Source organism: Phoca vitulina, unplaced genomic scaffold (assembly GCF_004348235.1).
Source record: "Phoca vitulina isolate PV1807 unplaced genomic scaffold, GSC_HSeal_1.0 scaffold8, whole genome shotgun sequence".
NCBI classification, from domain to species: Eukaryota; Metazoa; Chordata; class Mammalia; order Carnivora; family Phocidae; genus Phoca; species Phoca vitulina.
The window spans coordinates 79,730,267-79,748,603 of NW_022589711.1; the positions used below are offsets into that span (position 1 = coordinate 79,730,267).

The 18,337-nt window shown below is 39.0% G+C and overlaps 2 protein-coding genes across 7 annotated transcripts in view; one reads left to right on the top strand and one right to left on the bottom strand.

The window, feature by feature from the left end:
• The window catches only part of IFT80 (intraflagellar transport 80), a 120,310-nt gene extending 111,582 nt beyond the window's left edge, over positions 1 to 8,728 (top strand). For all 4 annotated transcript variants that reach the window (XM_032407323.1, XM_032407325.1, XM_032407326.1 and 1 more), the window contains one exon: positions 7,707 to 8,728. In XM_032407323.1, the coding sequence (XP_032263214.1) occupies positions 7,707 to 7,817 (111 nt within the window). In that variant the 3' untranslated portion in view covers positions 7,818 to 8,728. The remainder of the gene's footprint in view (positions 1 to 7,706) is intronic.
• CUNH3orf80 (chromosome unknown C3orf80 homolog) overlaps positions 1 to 18,337 on the bottom strand; it is a 128,373-nt gene that overhangs the window by 94,636 nt on the left and 15,400 nt on the right. The gene's annotated exons all lie outside the window — the stretch shown is intronic.

Sequence of the window (18,337 nt, forward strand, 5' to 3'; positions counted from 1 at the left end):
GGGTGCTAATTGATATTTTTATATAAACAATATAAATGGCTGGGATAAAGGTTTCTAACTCCTGAATTTTGTCTTCCACCAGCTGCCCATTCTGCTCCAGGGGAAATACATAAACACCTAGGGCATTGGCCAGAAAATGGATACTTTGTCACTTTGCAAAATTCTAGGGAGCTAGTTTGCACCTGGAGAAGGGCCTCGCCCAGGGAGACTTCACTGCCTAGAACCAAAGAAGGCTAAACCTTTGCCTTTCAAATCCCTACCCGAATCTCAGGTTTCACCACTGTAATTAGAAGAAAGTCATTCCAGTATATAGCAGCCCACAAGGCGAGGTGGAGCAGTTTGCCCAAGTGCCTAGAGCAGGACTGTTGTTAGCCACCTGCTTAGATCCACCTAGGCTCAGACTACAGAAATAAATAGTTCATCTCTAGCCATGCAGACTCAAGAGCCTTGTAATCCCAAGACAGGGGCAGCCTTGCTCCAAATTCTTTGAACCAGCTGATTTGCTTAGCCTTTTATTCATTCATTTATTCAAAAAAAATGTTTATGAGTGCTCACTCTGGGCCAGGTACTATGCTGGATGCTGAGTCAGATATGACTTCTGTTTTTGTGGAGCTTGTACATGATGTGGGAGTGCTGCTTCTTGGAGACAGAATAAAATGGAATGTTCTGACCTATCCTAAAGAGCAGGGTAAATTAGATGAGTCCTGGGAAGAAGAACAAAGGTAGGGAGAAGGTACCTACAATTTCTACTAAAGCCAACATCATCCATTTGCCATATGACTTGAGAAACTGAGTCTTTTCCCTCTTATATAGGTTAAAACACAGTTCTTCCCTACTATGAGTCATTCACCTGTGAGTCTCCTTTACTGTTCACACAGAACACTTCACTTCTGATCACCTAATGTGTGGAGGTTTTTTCCCATGCTGACAAGCAATTCTCCAACACCAGCTGGGTGTCCTACAATTTAACTCAACTCTGACACTATCTACCTGGAGATAGCATCAGATTCCACAGGTAAAGGGCTCAGTCCCACAAGATTGCACCCCACCGCCATCAGATGCCGGTTGCAAGCCCAGGTTATCACCTGTGCTTCTGACTGACCAGTTATAGATCAGAGATCCCAGTAACCCCTGCCTTAGGTTTCAGATGCCAGTCACAAGTCCAGGTTGTTAGCTGTACTTCTTACTGACTGGCTATAAATCAGAGGTCCCATGTCCCCTTTGTTTGATTAATTTGCTAGAGTAGCTCACAGAACTAAGGGAAACATTTACTTATGTTTATTTAAAACATGAATTTATTAAAGGACACAGATGAACAACCAGATGAAAAGATACTTAGGGCAAGGTTTGGGAAGGCCCTAACCTCAGGAGCTCCTGTCTCTTTGGAGTTGGGATGTGTCACCCTCCCAGTGTGGATGTGTTCACTAACCCGGAAGCCCTTTGAAACCTGTATTTTGGAATTTTATGGAGGCTTCATCACATAGATGTGATAGATCATTAACTCCATTTTCAGCACTTCTCCTTTCTCAAGAGGTTGAGGGGCAGGACTGAAAATTCCTAGCTTCTAATCATGGCTTGGTCTTTCTGGTGACCAGCCCTCATGCAGGAGCCATTCAAGGACTTATCTGGAGTTGTCTCTCTCTCTCTCTTTTTTTTTTTTTAAAGATTTTATTCATTTATTTAAGAGAAAGAGAGAGAGTGAGAGAAAGAGAGAGAGTGCAAGCAGTGGGGGGAGGGGCAGAGGGAGAAGCAGACTCCCAAGGAGCAGGGAGCCCGAAGCGGTCCTTGATCCCAGAACCCCAGGATAATGACCCGAGCTGAAGGCAGGCGCTTAACCGACTGAGCCACCCAGGCGCCCTGGAGTTGTCTCTTTAAAAGAAAAGGTGTTCCTTTCACTCAGGAAATTACAAAGGTTTCAGGAACCCTGTGTCAGGAAGCGAGGTCAAAGACTACATATCAGAACAAAAGATGCTCCTAGTGCTCTTATCACTTAGGAAATTACAAGAGTTTCAGGAGTTCTCTGCCAGGAACTGGGAGCAGAAACCAATATATATATTTTCTATTATCTCACACCATATTTAAAATACTGAGTGTCGTGATCTCCATTTTTGCACTTCAGAACAGTTTGCAAGGTAGTAAAGCCTTTGGGGCCATTCTTAGAGTTTCTGCAATGCAATTTCAACATCTGGATCTGGGATAGACATGAGTTGTCTATTTCTTGGTAGGAAGCAGTGTGTTTTTTTTTAAAGATTTCATTTATTTGAGAGAGAGAGAGAGAGAGCATGAGCGGGGGGGAGGGGCAATGGGAGAGGGAGAAGCAGACTTCCCGCTGAGCAGGGAGCCCAACGACATGAGGCTCAATCCCAGGACTCCCAGATCCTGACCTGAGCCGAAGGCAGACGCTTAACTAACTGAGCCACCCAGGTGCCTAGAAAGGGGTGTATTTTATAGATGCTCCACAGACTTTTTGTTTCATTTGGAACTTCAGTACTGAAAATGAATCCTCTGAGAGTTTGGGCTGTGAGAGCTTACTCTACTATTGGGACAAACTCAGGGTCCCTGGGACCTCTGAGGACTACACTCTGATTCACAGAATATGACAGTAGCCACCACCACTACAGTGCTAATCAGCCCAGAGAATCACCGATCGCTTGATCTTTTTAACATAGTTTTGAAAATATGATGATATGTTAAAACTGAGCACCCACGTTAAATTTACTTTATTGCATAATTTTTAAGCAGATTCATCCTACTCTGTTTCTTCTTCATTATCCTTGCCATCAATATTATTTTCAGTATTTTCACATTAGGTGCTTTGGAGGACATAGAAAATATAATTCTTACCTTCAAATTTATAATTATTATAATTTATATTATAAAGATTGCATTATAATTAAAATTATATTTTAGAGAGCAAAAACTTAACATTTTTATCTTCTTTCTTATTATCTATGTATTCAACTGTTACCAAAATGTAATACATCAATCACAAGAGTGGCAGAAATCTTCCAAATGAGATAACTAGAACAACATGACTTTTTGTTATTTTGAGGGTTTTTTTTTTTTAACCCTGAAACTATATAGGTTACCTTGACTCCCCATGGTCCTATGTTCTAGTATCCTCCTTTTTTCCTCATTAATGTAATTTGGAAGCTAACTAGAAATTACAAAGTAGTATTTTAAGATGAAAATTATTTTTAAAAATTTCCCACTATTTATCTAAGCCAAAATTTTGATTATATAAACTTTTTAGTTGAGAATTAAGAGTTAAATAGAGATCATTTTTAAAAACTGAGAAATTAGGGGTGCCTGGGTGGCTCAATCAGTTGAACACCTGACTCTTGTTTTCAGCTCAGGTCCTGATCTCAGGGTCATAAGATCGAGCCCCACAACAGGCTCCTCACTGAACATGGAGCCTGCTTGAGATTCTTTCTCTCCCTCTCCCCCTCCCCACTCTCACTTTCTCTCTCTCTCTCACACACACACAAAATAAATAAATCTTTTTTAAAAAACTGAGAAATTTGTTCTGGATATGTGGTGAATTCTGGTGGGCTCACAATGCATAATGTGAAACCTTATAAGTGAAAAGTTTCATATACATTTGTTTTTATGAGCCCTGAAATGTTATTTGGGCATTTCTAGTTTAAAATATGGAAACCTGGGATTTATACAAGATGGACTGTCTTCTAAGACCCCAACTAGAGTCATTATACCTGGTCTGCAAGAGTGTTCAGTAAATATTTGTAAAATAATTTGCAATTCTGGCAAATAAAATTCACTCTACCGAATATATTCTGTACAAGAAGAAAAGTAGAAAAACCAGGAAATGTTTAAAACATTGTTCCAGGAGAGAGAAAACAGTGGAAATACAAACAAACCAACAACTTGGGAGCGGAATTTCAGAAAGTATAGAATTTTGAAGAAGAGCCAATACTGTAGTTCAGACAAACCACTTTAGGCATAGCTACTACTTAAGCTCTTTTGCAGGTTTTAAGGCCTTATAATCTTATGAGGTCCTGAGACACAAAACCTAAGAGAAATTGTTAGGTGATAGCTCATCTGCTAGGTAGTTACCTTTTATTCATTCAATATTTATTGAGCACTTTTGGCAGACAATGTACTCCCCTCGCTACTTTGAATATAAAAGTAAACATGGCAGACACTGACCAGGTAGGAGATTACTATAATAGTTCCACCAGGAGATGGAAAGGGTAAGATTAATGTAAGAAAAAAAATCAGTTGTAAAATCAAGAGAACATTGTGCTTGGGGGTGGGAGGAGAGGTGGTTAAGTTGACTAGGCAAGACATTTGAGAACAACTTCAACATTTCTAGTGTGGGTGACAGTAGATGGGGAGGGATACCATTAATCTAGATAAGGAACATGAGAATATACAAGTTTTAGACCTTTTGAGTTTGAATACATGAAAATATACATTTTTTTGTTTGAAGTCCCTGTGGGGTATCCAGATGGAGATACCTAATGGGCAATTGGAAATATAATTGTGAACATTGAAGGAGTAATCAGGACATGATAAATAAATTTATGGTCATGACCCATGTAGGCATAGTTGAAGCTATGTGAGTTGGTATGATCTCCTAGGGAAAGTATAAAAAAGTTGTGGTTGGAATGCTGGTGAATATTAACAGTTAAGAGGTTGTCTAGGGAAAAGATACAGGAGAAAAAAAGACTGGGAAGAACATTTAGAAAGGAGAGCAAATCAGAAGAGAATGGTATACGGTCTGAGAGATTTTTCAAAGAGCTGTGGTCAACAAGGTCCAGGGAATGCTTCTACATCAGGACCTTTTTCTTCCTTTTGTCATCATGCTCTTCCCCAGATATACCCATGGACTCACTTGTCTCTTGTAGGTCTTCACGTCAGCTTCTCAGGGAGGCCTTTTCTTACCACTCTATTTGAAACACAATACCCATTCCCCCCCAACTCCACCCCTGGCATTCACTGTTTCCCTTCCCTGTTTTCAGAACTCTTACCACTTCTCACATTTTATATATTTTTATATCTTCCACTGTTATCTTTGCTTATCTTTCTATGAAGCCTGTGATTTTTATCTTTTTGTTCACTGCTGAATCCTTGCACCTAGAACAATCCTTGGCATATAGTAAGCACTAAATATTTGTTGAAGGAGTCATTGAATCATATATAGGATGAAGAATAAAAATACTTGATGGTGGCATTAGTGAAAAGTTTATGCAGTGTAGTAGGAACACAGTCACATTACAGTGCTCTGGGGAGAAAATGAGAATCAGGAATGAGAAGAAGAGTGAGGGTGGTAGTTTGCAGGGAGACAGAATTGAGGGGGAAGGATGATAAGGAACAGCCAGTGAAGAGGAGGAAATTGAATGTGTAAGTGATAACTGAAGGCAGATGTCCCAGTGGAGTGGAAGAAGATGGGATTGGGGACATATGTGAAGAGGTTGGCCTGAGACAGAAGGGAAAGAGCCAGAGATGGATACAGATGTAGGTAAGTTTGTGTGAAGAAGGAAACTAAGTGAATTCATGTCTGATGGCCACTGTAGTCTCTGTAAAGAGGAAGCTGATTTTCAGCCAAGAGTAAGAGAGATAGAGGATGGAAAGCCATTTGGTATGATTTTGAAATTAGTTCTATGTGAATAAGAAGAATTTACCAGGGACTAGAATAAGAAGTGCCAAATAGTACTGACGCTCCCTATAATAGAAAAAGATGTGTCTTCGTGTAGAAGTCAGTCACTTGAAAGCTGTCATGAGTACATCCTTATCTAAAACCCACTAGTAAAAATACTCCAAGAACTAAATTATCAGTAGAACACTATTCTAAAACTGGATTAATGCCAGAGTGAAAGTGAAACATTTATTTTCAATAGGATAGCTATCAACTGACACCCTCATCTGTACTGTAACAAGTGACTAATATAGATGCCATCAATTTGCTTGATGGACTTCTGGTGCAACAGAGCAAGTGTTGTGTAGGGCACGGTCAATGTATGGTTTTATTGTGATGGATTAGGTCAGTCTAAGGCTGCAAGAAGGCCAAGGCATTAATCACGTTTTGTCTTTCTTTTTGCAAATGTTTTGTTAGACTTAGAAATGAGTGTTTTGCCATTTAAAAATATCAAGTTCTGGCCTGATTGAAAAATGAGTCTTTCAAATTATCTAACATTTGTTCTGCCTTTCAGTGAGCTGTCACTTGCATCTTACCACACATTCATCTTCTATGAGTAAGAGGGATTCTTTTAATTCATCTATTTTACACATTATAGGCAAGTATATAGAATTATCTTTTTAAAAAAGTGACCAAAATATCCACAAATTACTGTACAGAAATTTAGTTGAAGGATATTGGAATAAAAAAGAACCACATACTTAATTCCGTCAACTTTCAGCACAAAATAAAAGAGGCATGGGGGCGCCTGGGTGGCTCAGTTAAGCTCTGACTCTTGATTTCGGCTCAGGTCATGATCTCAAGGTGTGGGATGGGCCTGCTTCTAGCTCCACGCTCAGCGGGGAGTCTGTTTGAGATTCGCTCTCTCCCTCTGCCTTTGCCCCGCCCCCCGTGTGCTCTCTCTCTCAAAAAAATCTCAAAAAAAAAAAAAAAAAAGAGGCATGAAGTCCTGATAAGGTTAAATTAATCTCCCAGTTACTTGAAAGAAATCTGCTCAGGGCAGCATGTAGTACCTCAGTCTGGATTAATACTGACTTCACTCAGTTCCCCTATATGGAGGTGGAAACCACTTCACTTTTTGCTCAGTCTCAGGAGTTTGGGTTTATTTCATTGTAAATCAGAGTTAGTTTAATCTAGGCCCCAATTTTTCTGTGTCTTTCCTGAGAGAACACACATTCCTAAATTAGTGATCTCCAAACTTTTTTAAACAATAGAATGCTTTTTCCTAAAGAAATTGTTCATAGAACTCAGAGCAGAGGCCATTGCTAACACCTAGTGTAATGAGCTTAGGGGAAAGGCAGGGCAGGGGGCACTGCATCATGGATCAAAGGGAAGGAACAGGGGTGCCTGGCTGACTCTTGATCTCCCAGTTGTGAGCTTGAGCCCCATGTTGGGCATAGAGATCTAAAAAAAAAGGAAAGGAAACGAGAATGGTACCAGTTTTTGTGATTATTTTTGTGTGTCCCCCAGCCTTGCTTACCCACTGCGCTTCTTTTAATATCTTTTTGTCATTGTCTAAACCATCCCAATGTCTATATTACTTTAAAAGTTGTTGCAAAGCAGCCAGTTTTTCAGAGTATGCTCAGGAGAAGCGAATGCTCCTATATCCTTACTCAGAGCTAGGCTTCTACTGGAAACCTCAGTATATAAGAGGTAAAGTGCTAACCCATTTGAAACATGGCCTCATGGTGAGGACCCTGTCCATTTTCCCCCTTGTTTCACCTTCTCCTTCGTGGCCCTGAGGCACCTGTGCAGAATCCTAAGACTCCATGGGACTCTTTAGATGTACCTTTTATAAATAGCTACAACTAGATTTTGGTCTTTTGAATCATAATGAGAGTCTTTGCTTTTTATTGTGGTAATTGTTCCGTTTGGTCTTATTCTTAAAGGTATTTTTTTAGCATTATTTCATAACCTGTCTTTCATGCTCTCTTTTTCGCTAGTGATTTAGAAGCCATCATTCTATTTTTCTTTGCTCTTGGTTACCTTGAATTAAGCAAAATATGGTATAAAATATAAGTATGTTTCTTCTTTTCTTCTTTTGCAGCTCCAAATAGATTGGGAGAAAATCAGAGCCAAAATTGAGATGGAAATTACTAAAGAACGAGAGCGATCATCAACCAGCCAGTCCAGCAAGAATATAGGTCTGAGGCACTAAATTTCTTGCTTACCTCAAAGAATTTTTACCTTTTGAAACTAATTCTGATTAATCAAGGATGATCATATTTCAATGCTAAAAAAAGGCAGACTCTTTAAGTATAAGCACTTGCTGTGTATTTAAAACTAAAAGTACATTCAGAAAGACTAATCACAAAATAATTGATGTAATTTCATCTTTTATATATTTTAGTCCAATAATTACAAAATATTCCTATATGTTTATGATACACCTATGTAGTATTGCTAACATTCCAGTTTTTTGTCCATTATTTTATCCCTGAATCTTCAGCATGAACAAATATTAATTCTGATAATAAAACATTGGACTCTTTAAAATGTATGTTATCATTAATTTTTATTCAACCTCTAAATTGTAAGATGTTCCAAAAGTTTATTTATATAAGAAAAATACATGAGGGTGGATTTATGAAAATGTGTGTATATATATATATGTGTGTATATATATATATATATTTATACATCAATGTTCATAGCAGGATTATTCACAGTAGCAAAAACATGGACAAAAAAGATGTCTCTCAACAGATGAATGGATAAACAAAATGTGGTATAGACATACAGTGGAATATTATCCAGCCTTTAAAAGGAAGGAAATTCTGACACATGCTACAACATGGATGAACCTTGAAAATATTGTGCTAAGTGAAATAAGCCAGACTATTGTATGACCCCACTTATATGAGGTGCCTACAATAGGGAAGTTCATTGAGACAGAAGAAATAGTGGTTGCCAGGCACTGGAGGGGAGGTGGAAATGGGGCATTATTGTTTAATGAGTACAGAATTCCTGTTTGGGATGAATGAGTTTTGGAAATGGACAGTGGTGATGGTTGCACAGCATTGTGAATATACTTAATGCCACTGAATCGTATACTTAAAAATGGTTAAAGTGGTAAATTTTGTTATATATATATATCTTACAATTTTTTAGAAATATATCTAGGATGGACAAGAAATATTTTCCTCATTCCTCTCTTGACTTGAGAATGTTCAGGCGTTAGGTCCTGGAGTCTGAATTTGTGAAAATCTTAAATGATAAACCTTTTTGACTACCTTAATTCAGTATGTCCTAAAATTATTGCCACAAAAGCTTTTGAACATTAACACAAATACTCCTTAGAAAATCCTCCATGAAGTACATTTTGGAAAGGTAGATTATGGACTGGGTGTATGCGTATGTATTGGAAAGTGATTACCTCTCTCACTCCCATTTTAATGAATATATCTAGATTTCTTTTATGAAAATGTTTCTGTCTTTTTAATGTATTTCTTTTCTTTTTTGGAATGTTGAAATATTCTGTTCTTCATCCAGATGCTGGGTATAAGAGTGAGTTCAGTTTGTGAAATGTGATTGAGCAGTTTACTTATAAGTTGTACTTATTTATATGTTTTACATTATGTTATATTCCAATAAAAAGTTTAAAAAGAAAAATGGTTAAAAGGGTAAATTTTATATTTTACTACAATTTAAAAAGTTAATATAACGAAATATGTCTGCATTCTAACAATTCTGATACCAACGAGGTGTTCTACAATTCAGTTCTGATACTACCCAGAGTTAGTGTCAGGTCCCACGAACTAGAGGACAGGATCCCTAACTAGTTGCTAGCCACATGCGGGGACCCCAGGATAGCCACACTTGTGACTTGGCTGCAGATTTGGGGATTCCTACCATGCCCCCTTTAGGTTTGATAGTTCACTAGAATGACTCACTGAACTCACTGAAATGCTTTACTACAACTACAACTACAATTTCATTATAAACGATACAACTCAGGAGCAGCCAAGTAGAGCATAGAGCAAGGTCCAGGAGAAAGGAGAGGTCTGGGGGGCAAGTGGGGTGGCACAGAGCTTCCATGCGCTCTCTTCATGGAATCCAGGACCATCATTCTCCCCACACATTGATGTGCTCACCAACCAGGAAGCTCTCATAGGCCTTGCTGTCCTGAATTTTTTTTTATCAGGGTTTTATTACATGTGTATAATTGATTAAATCACTGGCCACGTGGTTGAACTCTTCCTCTCCCTGGAGGTCAGGTTGGCTGAGCCCTCCAACCATGTGGTTATTCTGCTGACCAGTCCTCATGCTGAAGCTATCTAACTGCCATCACACACACACACACACACACACACACACACACACACACACACAGTCACCTCATTAGCACAACAAAGATCCTATCATTAAGGAAATTCAAAGGGTTTTGGAAGCTCTGTACCAGACACCCCCTATACACCTCATCTCAAACCAGATATATTCATTATGTCACAGGTTATCCCCTGGTCTTTGACCATGGGATCTTTTATGGCAAGGTACATACCTGACTGAGCATAAAAGATACAGCAACATTTAGAAGAGTCAATGTGGGTAAGGATAGGAAGCTATTAATCAATTTCCCAATACATTTGATTATCAATATCAGTATTATCTTTTCAACAATGCCAGTGTGTAATAGCATATCACATTATCATAGACATAACCTGAAAAATAAGAGTCAAAAGGTATTGCACATTACTAGAATCCCATTCAGTCTCTAATAATTAGTCCAATCATCATCATATCCTAGGACCAGAATGTCTCTCAGAGTGAGGGCACTTAGGGTTGCAGGCTTCCTTCCCTTAATCTTGTCAAGTTCCAAAAGCAGGAGTGGTCTCAGCTTCACACTTTCAGGCATCTGGTATAATTGAGCTAAAGGACAATCTCATCTCTTGCTCTGAGCTTCTTGCCAAGCGTTAATATTGGAATTTTCTCATTGCATAACAAATTTATTCATTCCTTTATTTTTAGCCACTATTCCTCCTCTCCATTTATATCCAAACCTTTTCACCTTTGGAAGGTACCTTAGATTCAGCCACTGTGCTGGTCTAGGTTGCAAGCAACAATACAAGTCTAGCAAGTGCCTCCCCCTTAGTCTACTCCCATTCATGTATAGGGTAGGGTTATACACGCACAGACCTAGTGGGCTATTTCCACCCACAGGCAATATAGTTTATGCATTGTTAGCCCCCAAAATTGCCAGATAGAGTGAAAGCACAGCCCATCCATTAGGCCCTTAGGAATTCTGACAAATATTTTAAAACAGTTTGTTGCTTAGGAATCATTCCTTCTTCAAGCACTATAGTTGCAGCCGTGGCCCACGAACCACGGCACCAGGCAGGAAAAAGAAAGTTAAGGTGATGTGGGAAAGGAAAAAAAAGTATAGTTGTTGTACCAGCATCCTCCCCCACCCCTTGACCCCAGATCCAGAACAGTGGGAACACTCTCCTAGCCCCTCATGTTGAGCGTGAGCACACACTCATGAAGGCATGTAAGCCAGCCCTTCTTGTCTCTATCCGCCCCCCCACCATTTAGACAACCAATGTTTGATTGCCTGTTCTAATTCTTTACCAAAGTACTGCCCTGAGGAAGATACAGTAGTCCCCCTTTATCTGCGGTGTTCATTTCCACAATTGGAAATTGTGGGCCACGGCTGCAACTATAATGCTTGAAGAAGGAATGATTCCTAACCAACAAACTGTTTTAAAATATTTGTCAGAATTCCTAAGGGCCTAAAGGGTGGGCTGTGCTTTCACTCTATCTGGCAATTTTTGGGACTAACAATGGATAAACTATATTGCCTATGGGTGGAAATAGCCCATACTCGTAGTCAACCATGGTCCAGTAACAGGTGTTCCTCCTTCTGATCTATTGTCAGAAGGTCAATAGTAGCCTAACACCGTGTCACAATGCCTACATCATTCACCTCACTTTATCTCATCACGTAGGCTTTTATCCTATCATCACAAGAAGGGTGAGTACAGCACAATAAGATATTTTGAGAGAGAGAGGGAGAGAGATGACATTTACATAACTTTTATTGTAGTATATTGTTATAATTGTTCTGTTTTATTAGTAGTTATTATTAATCTCTTACTGTGCTTAATTTATAAATTAAATTTTATCATGTATGTATGTATAGGTATGTATGTATATAGGAAAGAATGTAGTATATTTAGGGTTTGGTACTACCTGCAGGTTCGGGTATGCACTGGGGGTCTCAGAACATATCCCCCTGTGGACAAAGAGGACTACTGTATTTCTCTGCCCATTGTTGGACATGATGGGCTGTGGAGTGTGTTCCTTGGTCTGAAGAAATGTGATTCAGTGGTCCAAATCAGTGTAATACCTTCTGCTCAGCTTCCTTGGTAGTACTCTGAGCCTTTGCATCTACCACCGGGTAAGAAAAGCTCAACCCGGAGTCAGTGTCTATTTCTGTCAGGACCTACTTGTAGCCCCCAGGCCTACAGGCGTCAGTCGGACTTGCCAGCTATGTACAAGGACTCCCCCCAGAGCATCTTCCCCATACCCATCTGCAGTCTCTAAATCTCTCTTGCTGGCAGACAGAACAGTTCCTGTTGACATTTTGTGCCTCTGCAGGTGCAAAAAGAATATGTCTAGATTCAACCCCTCTGCATTGTTTCAGTCCACTCGCTTCATTAACCCAGTGGCTACCTCAGGTGAGCACACCTGGGTATCTGCTTGTCAATTCCAATCATCTTCTGATGCTGGAAGGGGGTTCTGATGGGCATTGACATGGCCTACTTGAATGCACCCTTCAGATTCCCATAGTGATTTCCATAGGGCCGTGCCCCAGAAGGGCACCCTTTTAATAGGCCAATCTTCCACTGCCCTTCTGCTTGACCATATGGCCGGGCCACTGGCCACTGCCTATGAGTAGGTCAGGATCCAGACAGAAGGGTAAACAGCATGCAGTGCAGCTCACCGAGCCAATTTGTTTTTACCTTTTTCAATCAGAGTGGTGGCCTTCCAAACCCAATGTCGCGTGTTCATGTTGAAACTGCCATCCATAAGCCAAGCAGCTGTTTGTTGGTCTGTTGGGAGCTGTTTACAGGCACTGTCCAAACGATGCTAGAATCCTGCAGCTCCTCACATGGTTCCAGAGTCATTCCTGGGGAAGCGAGTCTACCTGCTCATGAACATGCTGTGTAACTCCGTGCGTTGTCCTGGTGGTGTGTTCCTGCACACACCATTTCTGTTCTATTACAGAACTCTTCTGGGCACTGCCCTCCTCGTTAGAGCATTTCTCTGACATCACCCAAGATATCCTTACTTCATGTTTTTCAGTCAGAGGCAGTTTCAATTAATGTCTGATAGCAAGCTAGTAATTGCTTCTCCAAATGGAAATTGTTTTGTCCAGAGTTCTAGTAGCTGTCACTGGGAGGTGCTCACAGACTTTTGTCATAAGCCCCAGTCTACACTCCATATGTGGCTATTGTGCAGAGGTTTTGTCCATACCAGCACTCTAGCCTCTGTTCTATATTGCATGGGCCTGAGCAATCTTATTCATTCCCATTTAGCATGTCTAATGACTATGGCTTGAAGGAAGGATTTACATGCCTTCTATTTTACAGTGCTAGGTTATTTTCCCCAGTCAGACACAATATCCATTCCCATAATTCATTCAGGTAAGAGTCATAACCACTTCACATAAAGCTTGTTCAAATATATCAGTTTTGGTCCAGCCTGTCACCTTAATCCCACCAACTCTTGGATTCCTCTGCCCTCTCCTCTCCATCATTCTCCCAGCATATCAATGTGTTTACCAGCCAGGAAGGTTCTCCCAGTCTCAATGTCCCAGGTTTTGTTGTGGTTGTTATTGTCTTAAATCAGAGTTTTATTACACAGGCACTCTTGATAAAATCACTGGCCTTGGGGCGCCTGGGTGGCTCAGTCATTAAGCATCTGCCTTCGGCTCAGGTCATGATCCCAGGGTCCTGGGATCGAGCCCCGTATCGGGCTCCCTGCTCCTCAGGAAGCCTGCTTCTCCCTCTCCCATTCCCCCTGCTTGTGCTCCCTCTCTCGCTGTGTCTCTCTCTGTCAAATAAAATCTTAAAAAAAAAAAAAATCACTGGTCCTGTGATTCATCTCTAGCCTTTGTCTTCTCCCTGGAGGCAAGGTGGCTGAAGGGTCTAGCCCTCTAATCACCTGGCTGCTTTTTCTAGTAACTAGCACCCACCCTGGAGCTACTAAAGGCTCCTAGAGTCACTTTATTAGCATAACACACTCCCATCTCTCAAGAAATTCCAAGGGCTTTGGAAGCTCTGGGCCAAAAACCAGGGACAAAGACCAGAGATATTCTTTATTATATCACAACATCACTTTCACAGTCATACTGAATGTGTATTTATGTTCTTTTGTCTTACACTTTAAAAAAATATCTATTATAGAAGCTTCTTGGTTAGTCTAAACTAATAATTTAATACATTTTAGGGGATTTGATCTAATTTAGTGCTTTTTTTATGTATATATAAATATTTTGTGTATTTCATAACCATCAAATGAAGAAGATTGTTTATACAGAATGCGTGGGGTCTGGCCCCTTTACAGATGAGTGATATTTTGGGGGCATGATGATCCCTCCAAAAATGCTTTGGCACAGAGACTACGGTACATGGAACATAAGTTATAATAAATGAAATATGGAACATAAGTTACAATAAAAAATAAGCAAGTCTTAAAGCAAACATATTTTAGAAAATGGTTTACTATAGCAAACAGTTACCAGGAGTATCAGTGGAAGAATATCTTCAAATATCTGTCATTTTGTACTTAGAGAAAATACATTCATTTCTGAAAACGTATGCTACATAAATCCTGTTTAAATACCTCAAACATATTTTTCTTGTCAATTCTTATACTGAAAAAGATCAGAATTTACAAGGTCTACTATATAAAAAGGTAATATCCATAATAAAAATATATGGATTTTTTATTTGTTTTGCAGATTTCTTGATCTGCAGATAGAATTGTAGCAAAATCACTTGTCAGATTTCTTTGAACACCATCTGCAGAAGCCAAAGAGAAGGTGATGAAGCAATTCTTTTTTTTAAAGAGACCCATCTTTACCTTCCCCTTGCCCACAGCCTATATATTATCAGTATCTCCTGCTCAGTGGTCAATGACTTTTGGGCCAAAAAATTTATGATTTTCACAGCCTTATATTGCCTGTAACAAAGTCATTTTCTCATTCTGTCTGCTTTCCTCTAAAGCTACTCTGTCCCCACAACTTGGCCTGAGCTGCTGGAGGACATCTCTCTCTGGCCATCATATGCTCACCATGCACTGTGTGTAATTTTTAAAATGTGATTTCTAACACACATGATTGCAAAACAATTTAGAGCAATTCAACTTTTCAGAGGTTTCTGGATGTTCTAGATGATTGAAAATGCTCTTCTAGTCTAATAACTTCTACTGTAAAGTAACATTCATATTAAAATATTTAATTGGAGAAACACTTTATAATTCTTTGGAAATAAGGCAAGTATAAAGTGGCTGTAAGCTTATCTCCCATTTTTGAGCTAGCCAGAGGCCGCAGGACCAGTCACAGCTACAAAACCTAACCCCAGATCCTGCCTTGTTATTAAAAGGATTTTGAATTCTGAAAATAAAATAAAATAAAAAATAAAATAATAAAATAGGGTGTAAAGGGAGCTGTCACTGAGAAGGTGCAATTTGAGCAAACACTTCAAGGAAGTAATGTTCAGTTTAAATTTCTGCCAAATAACATATAGGAAAACCATCAAATAAAATTCCTATTCTATGAGCTTATGTTATCCTTCTTTAACATAATTTAAAAATGTGCTAGTCTATAAAAGTAATTCTGCATGGTTTTGACATTAATAGTATCAAATCATATATAACATGGCTTACCCGTGAATAGAATTTATTTACATAGTCATAATAATGTAAACACTGAATATTTATCTAACCATATTATAATTATTCAGGCCCATAATCCCATATCTGAAAACCTTGGGCCAAATATGTTTCAGAATTCAAATTTGTGGGATGCCTGGGTGGCTCAGTCAGTTAAGCATCTGCCTTCAGCTCAGGTCATGATCTCAGGGTCCTGGGACTGAGTCCCGCACCAGGTTCCTTGCTCAGCAGGGAGCCTGCTTCTCCCTCTGCCTGCCGCTCCCCCTGCTTATTCTCTCTCTCTTTGACGAATAAATAAATAAAATCTTTAAAAAAATTCAAATTTGTTTAAGAAACACAATGGATATTCAAAAATTTTTGTAATACTGAAAATAGATAGTTTATTACAGAACATCCCTAGAAGGGTCTTAGCTATCACTCCCTAATCAAACATATCAATAGTTCTGCAGCTCAATATGAATATTTACATTAAGCAATAAAAATTAGAAGTAGTTTCTCATCCGTTTTACTGCCAAATGAGTTCAGGCTGTGTGAATTATGAAACAATGTTTTGGATCTAGAATTGGGGATATGGGATTGTGGGTTTATTTTGGAGGAATTGGGTACATATGTTGGAGGGGAATAAATGGAAGGTAAAAAAAGAAGAAAAATCTTCATTTTTTTCATAGTGGAAAGGCAATAATGCCAAAAAACAAAAACAAAAAAATCAGGAAATAATAAACATGCTATTTAGTGATGTGGCAATAAATAGAAAGAGAGCCAGCTAAAAGAGCTGGAAGTGGCTGCTTCTAGGAAGAGAGAGGGACATTGAGAAGAAGGAGCTTAGTCCTGCTGTTTTTCACAGCAGTTCTCATGGAACTATTTGTCTACTTAAATCTGTGCATGTATAACTTTGACAAAAACAGAAATGGACTCTTAAATAGTGACTAAGAGAAAGTAGGCAAACCCTGTATCTGACAAAAGACTTGCACCAGAATATCTAAAGAACTATCAAATCTGAATGTAAAAAACAAACGATTCAATTAGAAAATGGGCAAAAGATATGAACAGACATTTTACCAAAGAGGATATACAGATGGCAAATAATGCATATGAAAAGTGTTCAACATCTTAGTCATGAGGGAAATGCAAATTGAAACTTCAACAATGAGAATGGCTAAAATAAAAACTGGTGATCAACACCAAATGCTGGCAAGGATGCAGAGAAACTGGATCACTCATATACTGCTGGTAGGAACATAAAATGTTACAGCCACTAACAGAAGGAGTATGGCAGTTTCTTGCAGACTAAACATGCACATACCACATAACCTAGCAATTACAGTCTTGGGCATTTATCCCAGAGAAATGAAAACTTATGTTCATGCAAACGGCTGTACACAAATGTTCATAGTAGCTCAACTCATAATAGCCGAGAACTGAAAACAATGCAGAGATGTTTCGGTGGGTGGATGGTTTAACAAACTGTGATACGTCCATATCATGAAATACTATTCAATAGTTAAAACTATTGCTACACACAACAACTTGGGTAAATCTGTACAGAATTATGCTGATCGATCTCAAAAGGTTATTTACTGTATGATTCCATTTATATAATGTTCTTAAAATAACAAAATATAGAGATGGAAAACAGATTAGTGGATGTTAGGAGTTAAGGATTACCTGGAGGGGGTGCATGTGGCTATAAAGCTATAAAGGGTGGCATGAGGATCTCTGTAAAAATGGAACCATCCTGTACCTTGATTGTGGTGGTGGTTACACGAACCTACACATGTGATAAGATTGCACAGAAACAAAAACCTTTGGTGCAAAATAGTATTATATATATTTACTATGAATACATCTCTATGTAGTAAAGATATGCAGAGAATATTCTGAAAGGATACTCACCACATAGTGGTTAAATCTCAAGTTGAAGGAGTGGGCAGGGATTGAGGGTGGGTGTGTTAGGGGGGGATTTTGTTGTAATGTTTTCTTTTTAAAAGGAAGATGTATTTGTTATTACCTGAGTAATTAAAAATTTAAACAAAAAAGGACTGGAAGATCTATACATTTGTTGGAATATCTCAGTATAGTGGCATAAAATATGGGTTTTAAAACAGAATTTTCTCCTATGTGTCTGTGCGCGTTTATTCGTAATATGCTTTTATTCTTTTGTTTTTATTTAATGACATTATATCATGGATGTTTTCCCAAATTAATAGATGTCTTAGCACATCATTTTAAAAGCTGCAGAATGGGGGCGCCTGGGTAGTGCAATCAGTTAAGTGTAAAACTCTTGGTTTCAGCTCAGGTCTGATCTCAGGGTCATGAGATGGAGCTCCACATCGGGCTCCGAACTCATTGTGGAGTCTACTTGAGTTTCTCTCTCCCTCTTCCTCTGCCCCTCGCCCCTGTGGTCTCTCTCTCTCTCTCACTGAGATAAAGAAGGAAATGTTTTTTAAAAAGCTGCAGAAAGTCTCTTTGTATGATGGAGCAGAATTTACTTAACCAGCAGTGTCCTACTATTGGAGAATTAGGGAGTTTTCAATACTTCACTGTTAGAGCAGTGCTTCAAAGGGTATCTCTTGCAATCAGATCTTTTCACAGGACCTTGATTATTTCCATGGGATAGATTCTCAGTGGGAGAATTGCTGAATCAAAGCTATGCATATTTTAAGGCTTTTGGTAAGTACTAAAGTTCTGCTTCTGACAGATTCTGGAATTCAGAGACTCCTCCAAAGCTCAATGCAGAAAACCCCTTCATGGCCTCAAAGTTAGCCTTGACCCTTCTTTTTC